The sequence below is a fragment of the Macrobrachium nipponense genome, chromosome 40 (genome assembly GCF_015104395.2).
Source record: "Macrobrachium nipponense isolate FS-2020 chromosome 40, ASM1510439v2, whole genome shotgun sequence".
Lineage (NCBI taxonomy): Eukaryota > Metazoa > Arthropoda > Malacostraca > Decapoda > Palaemonidae > Macrobrachium > Macrobrachium nipponense.
In genome coordinates, this window is record NC_061101.1 from 35,802,955 (window position 1) to 35,816,138 (window position 13,184).

Consider the following 13,184-nt stretch of genomic DNA (forward strand, 5'->3'; position numbering starts at 1 on the left):
CACAGAAGAGCTAGTATCCGACAAAACGAAATTTTACTCCCTTGGCAATAGTGTAAAAATAACCACTGCAAAATTTACAACACTAATTGATGGTCACCACAGAAAAAGGATTGCTATAAGTAATAATACCTCTACAACATAACACAATACCTTCTGAATGTAAAAATGCACAATATGGTATCAATAAGTATACAGTAATATTCAAGCAATGAATCTAATTCCTTATCTATCAAATACCTTTCTCAATGGGTTGGATGAGTCCCTTCTCCATCATTCCCTTTATTGTGGCCCTGTCAAGGATCATGTATCTTCTTCCATCTGGTTTCGAAAACATGCTAACCTTCCTAGTCGGGCCAGGATCTGCAATGAAATTATTCAAGTTGACAAAGAGACTGCCTTTTCAAATTTCATAGCAAAAACCTCATAAGCCTTAAACTTGAAAAAATATACAAGTAAAGTGATCAAAACACATGTAACTGCTAAATGGGTAGTACAAAGTAAGTTATATAGGGGAATGTCAAGGAAAAAAATTACCTTTTATTTCTTACAAGAGTTTATCCTTTGATGCCTAGCACACTTTGATACTCTTACTGTATTGTTTTAATTTTAAATTTGCCAGCACTCATCTACTACCTACTACTCTCCAGTCAGTGAATGACCCATAAAAAACATGACCATTCTTAGATACTGATGTAAAAATTATTTGTAATACATTTCCAACTAATGTTTATGATATAAATGAAATACTAGGACTACCTGCTTTTTATCTGAATATAAACTTAAAATGACTCATCGAGTCATTTGCTTGCAGTTGTCTAGATTTTCAAATAATTGTATGAATAGTGAAGACATTGTCAATGACTGTATATTATTTCTCAATAATGATGCAGTAATCAAAAACAAATTTCAAATATGGACGATTTGAAAAGCAATGATTAACTTTGACTGTAAGAAATTTCATAACTTCAATGTTAAGTTAGATTGTATGATCAATTATTGCATTACATAAAAACTTTTACTTTCTTGTTCTCTTCCACGTACTGTTGTATACTCTATGTAAATTATTACTGTATTTGTACTACATAATTACCTTAATTATCATGACAAATAATATAATCTGATATCAAAGTACGTAGATTTTTAATCCTGAAACTTACAATATAGTAGTGGCTATGACAATGGTAATTTATAATGCATTATGCATTTTAAATAAAATTTCAATTATGTTAATTAGATATATCATTATAGTACATATGATTGTATAAAATGACAAATTTTCTAAGACAACTTGTATTTTTCATAGCTACAAACCTGAGGTCTTAACAATAGGATAATTTCTAGTGTCTAGCTGGATCCGGTTAAAAAGCAGATGAAAGCAAGGAATCTTGCGATATCTGGCAACGCATGCATAGATCAGGTGAAGAGTGGTCAAACACCGCTTATCTACGCCAGTCTTTCCCAACTCAGGATGACTTGACAAATAGAGGGGCGGCTAGAGGTGGGCAGTAGTATAATGTTAAGAACTCAGGTTTGTAGCTATGAAAAATACAAATTGTCTTAGAAAATTTGTCAATTGTTCATACGCGAACAAACCCTTGGTCTTAACAATAGGATAGACTCATACTTGGAGGGAGGTATAAGACATCCTAGACCGGCTGGGGGCCTACCCGCCAGTCCAGCTCTCAAAAGAAATAGTTCTTGGAGAGGGACTGAAGCCCATTGAGAAGCTAGATACACTAATATCTAACCACTCAGAACCTGAGTGACATACAATGATATATGGGATAACCATTGTATAGGGAACCAAAGAGAAATTTTGACTGTCCAATAACAAACCAAGACACAAGGGTTTGTAGTACTCTCGATTCCTCCTTGCCCAGGAGCGGAGCCTATGCTACTAAATAGTGGGTAAGATATGTATATTGCACGACCACACTACCAGTATGACTACCTCACTCACCTGTATCAGACCAGTCCAGCAAATGACGTGTCAATTCCTTAAACTGCCCGAAGGAAGAAGGAAAGGTACAAGAGAAAGGAGACCAGCCAACTCACTCATTCTCTCATCCATACAATCATCTTAGGTAAGATACAAAGGTGCCCCGTTAAGGGCAACCATGAGTTACACAACCTGTTGGGCAGCCATCACAGGACCCAAGGAAAACGTGTCCATAGATCTGTGGGCAGCATCCGTAAGATAGGAGGTGGTGAACATGGACTGGCATAACCAAGTACCAGCACTCAGCACTCTATACACAGCCAAGTTCTTTTTGAAAGCCAGAGAGGGACCAATACCCCTAACGTCATGTGCTCTAGCCTGCACAGACGTGGTGGTGGAATCATCAAGAGTCAAGTATGCTTGTCTAATGGCTTCCCGTATCCAAAAAGAGATAGTATTCTTAGACACCTCTTTCTTTGTACGGCCTGTACTAACAAAGTCTGCAGCAGCCTGGTCTAGGGTGCCGAGTCCTTTTAAGATAGCAACGCAGGGACCGGACAGGGCACAACAAAAGCTCTTGAGCATCACCATCCACAAAGTCAGTCAGTGATGGAATAGAAAACGAAGCGAACCTGTCATCATTCACCAAGGGATTTTGGGTCTTGGCCACGAATTCCGGGACAAATTCAAAGGACACTGACTTCCAACCCCTGGTGTGCTTCACCTCATAACTCAGACTGTGGAGCTCTCCTACCCTCTTGAAAGATGCCAAAGTCAAAAGGAAAACTGTCTTGAGCGTAAGGTTCCTGTCAGATGAGCAACGCAAGGGCTCATATGGACTCTTAGTTAAGCTCTTAAGCACCAAGGAAACATCCCACGTAGGAGGCTTGAACTCTCTAGGAGAACTCAACTACTCAAACCCCTTAACTAGCAGGGAAAGTTCCCAGGAAGAGATGTCGATACCCTTCAGGCATAACACCAAACTCAGTGCCGCCCTGTAGCCTCTAATAGCAGAAACGGACAAACGTTTCTCGTCTCTGAGGAACGTTAAAATGACACCAATCACAGTAGATCGCCCATTTGCCCTGGTAAACTGCGGAGGTTGACTTCCTAAGACTGCTGGACATGTGCCCAGCCAATTTCTGAGAAAAGCCTCTCTCTCGGAGGAGATAGTTGATAGCCTCCAACCGTGAAGAGACAGGGATTCTACTGACTGGTGGAACCTTTCTGCATGGGGCTGACACAGGAGATGTCGCCAAGGGGGAATCTCCCTCAGAACCTCTGACAACGACAGCAGATCTGGAAACCATTCCGCCTGAGGCCACAGAGGGGCTACCAAAGTCATTCTGAGACCCTGTGAACTCATCAGCCTGTTCAGAACCTGACGGATCAAACAAAACGGAGGGAAGGCATACACCTCCAGGTTGTCCAAGGGATGCTGGAATGCGTCGTCTGCCAATGCTAAGGGATCTGGAACCACTGAACAGAACACCTCCAGTTTCCTGTTGTAGCGTGTCACAAAAAGGTCCGGCATGGGTCTCCCCCAAATCTGGAAAAGCTTGTCTGCCACCACTTGATGAAGGGACCACTCTGTGCCTAGGATCTGATCCCGGTGACTGAGTTTGTCTGCGACCACGTTCCGTTTCCCTGGGATATACCTGGCTGAGAGCTCTACCGAATTGCTGATCGCCCCCTGGTGAAGCTCGACATTCAAGACATGAAGTTGCTGAGAAACCAGGCCTGCCTCCCTGTTTGTTCACGTAGGCTACCACCGTGGTGTTGTCCGACATGAGAACGACAGAGTGACCCTCTACCATCCCCCGAAACTCCTTCAGACCCAGGAAAGCCGCTTTCAACTCCAAAACATTGATATGCTGCTGCTTGTCCTCCAAACCCCAAACGCCTGAAGCGATGAGGCCGCCTAAGTGCGTGCCCCAACCTGCGAGGGAGGCGTCCGAGAACAGAAGGAAGTCCGGAGGGAGAGACGCAGAGGGACGCCCTTCAATAGATTCTGGTCGTCCAACCACCAATGAAGGACTTCTCTCACTTCCAAAGACAGTAGGACCATAAACAGGGGAGAGTTCCCCGCCAGAGACCAGAATTCCCCCAGTCTCCATTGCAGAGACCGAAGATGAAGGCACCCATGAGGGACCAGCTTCTCCAGGGAAGATAGCACTCCCAGAAGAACCTGCCACTGATGAGCTGACTGATGCGACTTTGATAGGAAGTTGCACGCCACAGCCTGCAACTTTTCCAATCTCTGATCCAACGGGAAAACTCTTGCCACTGTCGTATCGATGACCATGCCCAGGTAGAGAATCCTTTGAGTGGGTACGAGGTTCGACTTTTCCTGGTCGACTAATATGCCCAGGTCCAGACAGAACCGAAGAAGACGATCCCTGTCTTGCAGCAGCTTCTCCCTGGAAACTGCCAAGACTAACCAATCGTCGAGGTACCTCAGCAAACGGATCCCCTGAGCATGGGCCCAACTTGACACGAGAGAGAAGACCCTTGTGATCACTTGAGGGGCTGTCGTCAACCCGAAGCACAAGACTTTGAACTCGAAGATCTTGTCCGCCAGAGAGAAGCGAAGGAACTTCCTGGACGTGGGATGAACAGGGATTTGGAAGTATGCGTCCTTCAAGTCTATCGACAGCATGAAGTCGCCTTCCCTCACGGCTGCCAACACCGAGCGCGGGGTCTCCATCTTGAACCGTGTCTTTCTGATGAAGCAATTCAAGGTGGATAAGTCGATCACATGCCTCCAACCTCCCGACGCCTTGGGCACCAAGAAGATGTGACTGTAAAACCCCGGGGACGGATGCACTACTTCCGCTATCTCATCCTTGTACAGCATTTTCTGCACTTCCTCCCGAAGAGCCAAGAACTTCAGAGAATCTGGGGGATACATCTTCCTGAGCTGCAGCTTGTCCGACAGAGGAGGAGAGAAGTCAAATGGCAACAGGTATCCCACCCGAAGGACATCTACCACCCACTTCTCCGTCCCGTAACTCTGCCACTTGGTCCAATGGCCAGCCAGGCATCCCCCTATCCGTGGCGCAGGAGAGGGAGAGGCACCCAACCTACTGACGGCCCACTTGACCTCTGTCCCTGGGGCCTCTTCTTGGTTTAAAGGAACGAGAGCAAAAGGGGCGTTGATCCTGAGACTTGGGCTGTGTTGAACAGGAAGGCCCTGCCAAACTTGAGGTCCTCGATGGCCTACCAGGCGACGATCTCCTCGACTGCTGCTGGACCGGAGGAGAAGGAGGGGCTGGACGTCTCCGAGGGGGCAGGACTCTGATTTAGACACGGCTTGGTGCACCAGTCGGTCCTTGGTGTCAGCCCGGCATCGGTCTATCGCATTTTCGAGTTCTGACCGTGGAAACAAGAATTGCAACTCCAACAGAACACCGTTCCTCAAGGCCAGCAAAGACTCGATGTCGAGCGACCTCTCCATCCTAGACAAAGCCGCATCCTTCCTGACCAGAAGAAGATTAACCCATAAATTGGCACTGAGGTGAGCCAAATAAGAAAATGCCTTGCCCCCGGACTGCAAAAGACTGGCAAGCGAGGCGGCACTCACCAATTCATAGCAGCAAATTTCATTTAATCACCAAGAACCTAGCAGACAGCATCAAGAACGAGGCCAGTAGAATCACTGAGACTGTCGACGCAGCTTCCAATGCCCTTCAGCTGCCACTGAAAATAGGGGACCACAACCTTGGCTACATATATGGGAATGTTAAAATCCCATTATTAGCCAGATTCCTACCCCCTTCTATCAGCTTGCAAAGAAACTGAATGCTATTTTAACTCCGTATATTCCACATGAACACAACTTGAAATACTCTAAGGGGTTTTTAGAAGCCCTAAAAATGACAGCCCCCAGAGGAGTCATCACCTCAATGGACATGAAATCTCTCTTTATGAATGTCCCTGTGAATGAAATTCAAATAATATAGAATTGTGTATACGTATAGGGATGATTCCATGCCCCCAATTAAACATCCCAGAGAGCTGTACAAAAAGGCCCCTTTTTCAACCCACAGAGGCCATATGTACATGCTAAAAGATGGTGTAGCAAAGGATTAAGAGAGAGAGAGAGAGAGAGAGAGAGAGAGAGAGAGAGAGAGAGAGAGAGAGAGAGAGAGAGAGAGAGAGAGAGAGAGAGAGATGGATTTTTAAGATTTGCCCTGGTAATAAACCGGTATTCGTCACCATTGGTGCATGTATGATACAACACCTTCGTTTGTGCCAGCAGAGAGGAAGAAGTAGAAAACCTGCAACAAGCTTTCCATGACCAAAGTCACCTCAACTTTACCACTGAATATTGCCTTCCCTTCCTCAATGTCCTTGTAGGGCAAGAGAAGGAGCTCTTCATCACACGTGCCTTAGTTAGGAGAGCTCTCTAACACTACTTTCCTTGTAAAGGCACACTGAAGAATGTGTAGCCCAGGCCTTAATTAACAATGGGCATTCCAACCAGGAAGTCACAAAATGTATCCATAGGACCACTGATAAATGGTAGTACCAGCAGGAACCTTGACCCACCACCCTTAAAGACATCACTCTATTTTATAAGGGAATGCTTCACATCTGTCTGCACTAAGGATCCAGAAAAAAAAGGTCAAATTAGCAAGTTACTATAAAAGTAAAGAAACTAGTAGACTGATTATGAAGAATAACCCAGCCCCTTCAGTGCAGAACCCTCTGAAGAGAATCAACATGGTCTACCAGTACAGATGCCCAGTCTGACAATGCCTTAGCACCTACATTAGTAACAAGCCATAATTTGATGATAAGGTCTCAAAACTGAAGTAGCTATCACTAACTAAATGCTGAAAGGTTACCAATAAAGGCATACTTCACCAATTGCTGTGAGAAAAAACAAGCAGAAACTTCTTTCTCCCCCCCCCCCCCATCCCCCAAAGAAAGTGGGTGGAGGCAAGTCATCTACCCCAAAACATACTAGCATGACCCGTGATTTTCAAAATTTTAACGGCCAAGCGAGTGAAACTAATAGCTATGCAGTTACTGGGTAAGTTACTTATTACAAGCGAAGAAGTCATTACTGGAAATGGGCTCATTTCAGGCAGCCCAACCTGGCTGGCCCTAATGCTATTCAAATGCTAATACTATCACCAAAAAACAGAAAAATTCTTTTGGCAGATAAAACCTTGTCTTTAAATTTCATCACATATAAGATTTTAAAAATATAATTAATTTACATTTAAATGATGCTTTAATTACTGCATTGAAATTTTCTAAACATTTACGATTTCAGCACCAAACTCGATGGTTTTCTCGGATACTAGGCTTGATTAAACTGTCTTCTCACTTCTGCTATAAAGAATCACTTCACATTGTATTGTTTGTCAAATCATTAGCAGTTTGATGTTGGAAGACTACTTGAAATGCAATTAGCAATAACATTTATGTGGCAGACATTTTCGAGACACCTAGTTAACCCTTCAATGGTTTAACTTGAAGCTTTGAGAGTTATCGCCTTTAAGGGACTCTACTGGTAAAAAAAACAATGATCAAAATTCAAATCCAACACAACCAAGTAGAAATCAAAAGGTAGGTAATGAATAATACTTGTCCACCATGTCTTGCTTTCAAACCAGGTGGGGAGATGGAAGTGCACCATGTCTTTCCTTCAAGGCAGCCAAAAGAAAAGTGAAGGTTACGGTCAATGAAAGAGGGTTACTTCCCCACTCACCCTCATCTCCAACAATTAATGCAATGTTATCTACCTTGTCAGCAAGTTTTCAACAGAGTCCAGCTGGTGCTGAAAGTTACTTCTATATAGGTAATGGTTTGTATTCCTGTTTTAACAAATTATAATAATATAGCTGATATGTACAGATTCTGTTAAGGTCCAATAAGTCGAGGTAAAACTACTACTATATTACACTGACAAATTAATCTAAACTCACAAGTGCGTGATACTTTTCCTGGTGATAAACCCCCTTTGTTGTGTGAATCATCACTGGATTTCTCCAAAATCTCCTCTTGCCCTGAAAATTAGAAAGCACATTTACATAAAATTTTACTAAGTTACCTGCTGACATTGAATAGTAGTATCATAAAACTACATGTTATCATTACTAGTACAATTTATAAAGTAATCAACTTATACAACACACCCTCATACATTCTCAACAATATCTACAGCTTTAGAAATTATTAATTCTGGGAAGAAAAGTATTACATAATCTAATCAACCTTTAACCTGTTACCCATGGTGAACAATTTCTCTGTCCCAGTCTCAGTAAATACTTACAATACCCTGAGATAATTGCAGGGTAGGTTTTGGGGGGTTAAGCAACCCCCATTAGGCCAAGGCACAGGTCCTATGTTAGGTTAGAATGTACCTCTTTGAAAAAAGTCATTGATCTGCTCTATGGATGGCCTTAATTGCATCAAAAAAGCCATTTTTGGCATAATTTTAGATAGTGATGTGCAGAAAACATGAGCAACTCTTCTCTAGTCTTTACCATAATGACATCTCAAAAATGTCTCAGATTGTGGTGTTGAATATCTGGAAACCAAGGGGTTGAGTACTGAAACATTGTTGAAAGACCCAGGTGTGAACCAGGCTTATGTATTACCATGCACATGCAGAGCAATAACTGTCCTGGAGACAGAGTCAGTTCCTCACATGGTGGACCAATCGCACTCACAACAGGCAGCACAGTGGACGCGCTGTACTTTTTGGGTACATGAACATGGCTGTGAACCTGCTGAGCTGGTTCAAAAGAACAATTAAAAACCACAGGAAATGCTAGTCTGCCCTGACCTACCTCCAAAGAGATATAATGACTAAGGCAGGTGACTAAGCATGAACAAGTCCATGAAATGGGTATTAGTCACATGCAAGCTTTGGACTGGGTCATCTAACTTCATGAAACACCTTTCCTGTGGTCAGGAATGATTTCTATCACCCCTCTTTGAGGTTCTATCACCCCTCTGAGGTACAATGGTGCCCGTGCTATATCCTTGGGGCTTCTTATGGCGAGATTCCAAATACCAAGATGATGAGGAGGATAAGAAGGTTAGGGGATAGCTGTAGGTAGAGGACAAGCTTGAGGATAATATGAAGTAGGTTGGGGCAGCATGTTGATACTTCCTTGCCCTACTCCTATCATGCATTTCCCCCAACACCTCACCCCTACTTTTCCAATACTGCAAACTACATAGTTTTACTGCACAGTGCATAGTTTTGGCATGTGTAGAAGTGAAAGATATGTTCCACAAAAATCTGCAATAAAGTGAAGAGCAAAAAAGTGGGGGTCTAATGTAACTAGGTTTTCCTGGACTTCTCCAGCTTCTTACCATATTCCTCCCTGCAAAAGGCAACAAAGTAATGTAATCCTGGCAGGGAAGATCTTTTGCATACAAGTCACATTGCAATAAGAACAAAAAGTATGAGATTCAACAGTCAAAGGCTATATACAGACCCCAAAGGCACACTCACTCAAGGTACTGTTCTAGCACATTCTTTCTTTCCATCTTAGAAGCCATCCTTCATATATGCAAATACATTTAAAATCAAATTCAGAAAAACAAGGGTGGAGGTCATTAACCAAAAAATCAATGAGTGCAATTAAAGGTTCCACAGCAGTAGACATTGACTTTAGTGACCAAAACATTAGTGAGAGTCTCCTGACAGGTGTGGGTAAGTACTCGGCCCAACTTACCTACAAGTCATCATGTAATTGCATTGTTAACAAGCTTCAATAACTCATCCAGGTATTACTGAAAGTACTCCTACACAAAGACAGTCAACACCCCGTATTTGCGGACTCATTTATTTGCGAATTTCTCTCTGGAACATATAGCCCCATTATTCGCAGGAAATTCGCCTATTTGCAGTATTTTTTTTTTTATTAGAAATATCCACAAATTTTTTTTTTTTTTTTTTTCATAAATTTCATCATAGAATGCACTTTTTGTGATATACTAAAAACCAGTTATAAACATTTTTAGTGGGTTGTTCTTGAGTTTTAACTAGGAAAATAGGCAATGTTAAGCATCTTTATAGGAGTTTAACCTATTGATGGATTTTAGCCATTCGCAGGGCCGTCTGGTTCCCATCCCCTGTGAATATGGGGGGAACACTGTATGAAACTTTGCTATAAATCACTAGAGTATAACTATTTTACAATTCCCAGTTAATAATTAAACCAACAAATATGCATACTAATTACAATTACAAGCTTTAACGATCATGTATACAGTGGTCCCCCCATAATCACGGGGGATGTGTACCAGACACCCCCTTGAATAGTTAGAATCTGCAAATAGTTAGAACCCCTATTTTGTTAGTTAAAACTCAAGAAAAACCCACTAAAAATGCTTAAACTTGGTTTTTTTAATAGTTTTATCACAAAAAGTGCATTTTATGATGAAATTGATAAAAAAAAAAACAGGAATTTTTGGACATTTCTCATGGAAAATACCGCGAATATGCGAATTTTCTGCGAACAATGCAGGGAAATGTTCCAGAGAGAAATCCACGAATGTGTGAGTCTGCGAATCCAGGAACGCGAATATGGGGGTCCACTGTATCTACAAATGCTTTAAGAATAATCTTTAGATGAAAGAAAGAAAAAACCAAACAAATAATTACCTTCTTTAACAGTAACTTCATGCCTTGTTTTAACTAGTTTTTTAATTTGCACAGTACAAGGTTTCATGGCCTTTTGTAATTCTGCAAGTGATTTTCCACTTAATCCCTTTTCTTCAGATTTAGAAGACTCTTGTTCATTGTGCAAAGATGAATTGTCATCCACAGTTTCTTCATCCTCACTAGGTGACTTTTTTGGCGAAGACTTGATCTCTTCAATATAATCATCAGGATCATCTCCATCCCTTTCTAGCTCTTCTTCTGACAAATACTGATTCTTTTCTTCATCTTTCATGGATCCCCCAAATGTTTTCAGTCTTTTTTTTCTGGGAGGTGACTCAGATGGAGAATGTTTGCCCTCCTCACTTTCAGGACTTCCTTCACTTTTGTCTCTTTCCATATCTGGCCCTTTCAAAATAACACAAAAAATCTCATTAAAAAACTTAAACTTTTAGATTTCATATGGTATCTAACCATCCTAAAATCAAATATTTTCAAAAATTAACTACAGAAGTATGTACATTCACTCCAAATATACTGCAACACTCTTCCAGTTTTACTTCACCAAACAATGACTTATTCTTTTGTTAAACAAGTTGAAAAGGATTTTCCAACCTCATTAGAATATTATTATTAATCAAATGGATAGTATTATAATAAAAGATGGGTAAAAACAAATTCAAGACAGATATGCAAAACAGTTGGAAAAATTTACTTCAGATAACTATAGGAAGTCAAGGAGAAAACTATACTATTCTGAATCAAATAATCTAGCTTAATTACTGACGCATATTCTAATAATAGTTTCTGAAATTACAAGAAAAAATAAATAAGTATATACTCGACCATAGTTGATGAAAACGCATTAGGAAAAAAACAACAGACATTAAGATAAAGAAAAAAATTAGTTTTTAGTTGATACACAAATCGTTCACAAATAAAATTGTAAGAGAGAAAGAGACTTGTCAGATGACTTGTTTGACCTACAGATCCATAATGAATAAGGTTCAATGAAATTAGAAAAAAATGCAAAGAATAAATAATTCACTGAAATGTCATTCTTGATGTTTTATTTATAACATTATACAAACAACATTTAACATACATCACAAATGTACTGCTACAAAGGCCATCAGTGTAATTTCATAGACCTGTGTTTACTAATATTACTTAGAAGAAAACAGTAACCGAAATAGTAATACTGTAGTTACCAATGCTGGTAGCCTTGGAAGTCTAGCAACATTACTTATATTGATTTATTAAAATTGCTACAATAAAAGATTTAAATGAATAATCTACTCAAAATAAGGAAAATGAAAGGACCTTGTGAAATATATCAATAGCAAAAGCTGATGTTAATTTGCATGAACTCAGTAAAGTTGCCACATAGTACTTTGAAAGGCTGTGGTCAGAAAGATCTGGGAGTGTTGCAATACTGATTTGAGTGAGTTTACTAAATTACACAATCAACTTTTTATTTTTTCAACATTCACACACAAAAATTAACAGTTGGCCCAAATACTGTACCTGTATTTTGCAAAGTGACAAAACAAAATACTGTACTGAAGAAATACCTAAAATTCATGACTAAATCAATAAAAAGCAATGGATATTGTAATGATACAATTAAGTTTGTTCATACTTAACCTGGCAGATATATAATATAGCTGATAATTTCCGACACCGACAGAATTTAAAACTTACGACACACGTAGTGGGAGTCAGGTGGTTCTTGTACCATTCCGCCGCTGGGAGGCGGGTATCAGGAATCATTCCCTTATTTTTTCTATCATAATTTTTATTTCCACTGTCTCCTGAGGGGAGGTGGGCGGGTACTTAATTATATATATCTGCCAGTAAGTTATGAACAAACTTAATTGTATCATTACAATATCATTTTGTTCATGCAACTTACCTGTCAGATATATATATAGCTGAATCCCACCTTTGGTGGTGGGAGATGACAGAATAGAGGATTTAGGAAACACATATGTGTAGATAATTGATATCTTGATTCCTTACCTGTTAGCATAGCTGGCTTCGTGATTACTGCCACGTAAGTCTGCTGTGCTACTAGAGTTGCCAGCAAGGTAGAGACCTATGAAGCTGGTGCACTCCAGATGATCTGTTCAACAGGGGCGAGACCACGACGTGACTAGACCATGGACCATACTAATGAGGGCAACGAGACCAAAATACCACCACCTGGCTTAGTTTACCAAAGGTATCCCACTTAACTAAGCTAATGGAAGGGAGACCCGCCCCAGGCGGTCACCCCACAACCATAAACACAAATTAAAAACCCCCTAATCCCTAAAGGATAGGATGAGTGTTACCTCCTGCCCCAAAACAGTGTCTGCAGCAATGTATGGTCCGAGGAGAAGCAATTTTCGTATGTCACTTTCACCTCCCGCAGGTAGTGTGAAGCGAACACCGAATTGCTTCTCCAAATGTGGCATTCAAAATATCTTTGAGAGCCATATTTTGTGAAAGGCTACCGAAGTAGCAATAGCTCTCACTTCGTGAGCTTTTACTTTCAGAAGCTTTAAATCACTGTCACTACACTTATTATGCGCTTCTTGAATCGTATTCCTGATGAGAACGCCAGTGCGT

General features: G+C 40.9%; 1 protein-coding gene across 1 annotated transcript in view; it reads right to left on the reverse strand.

Moving 5' to 3' along the window:
- The window catches only part of LOC135212083 (uncharacterized), a 46,900-nt gene that overhangs the window by 17,739 nt on the left and 15,977 nt on the right, over positions 1-13,184 (reverse strand). Inside the window, exons 3-5 of the mRNA XM_064245450.1 lie at positions 10,575-10,979; positions 7,879-7,959; positions 238-360 (exon numbers count right to left, since the gene is read on the reverse strand). Coding sequence (XP_064101520.1) covers positions 238-360; positions 7,879-7,959; positions 10,575-10,979 — 609 coding nt within the window. The remainder of the gene's footprint in view (positions 1-237; positions 361-7,878; positions 7,960-10,574; positions 10,980-13,184) is intronic.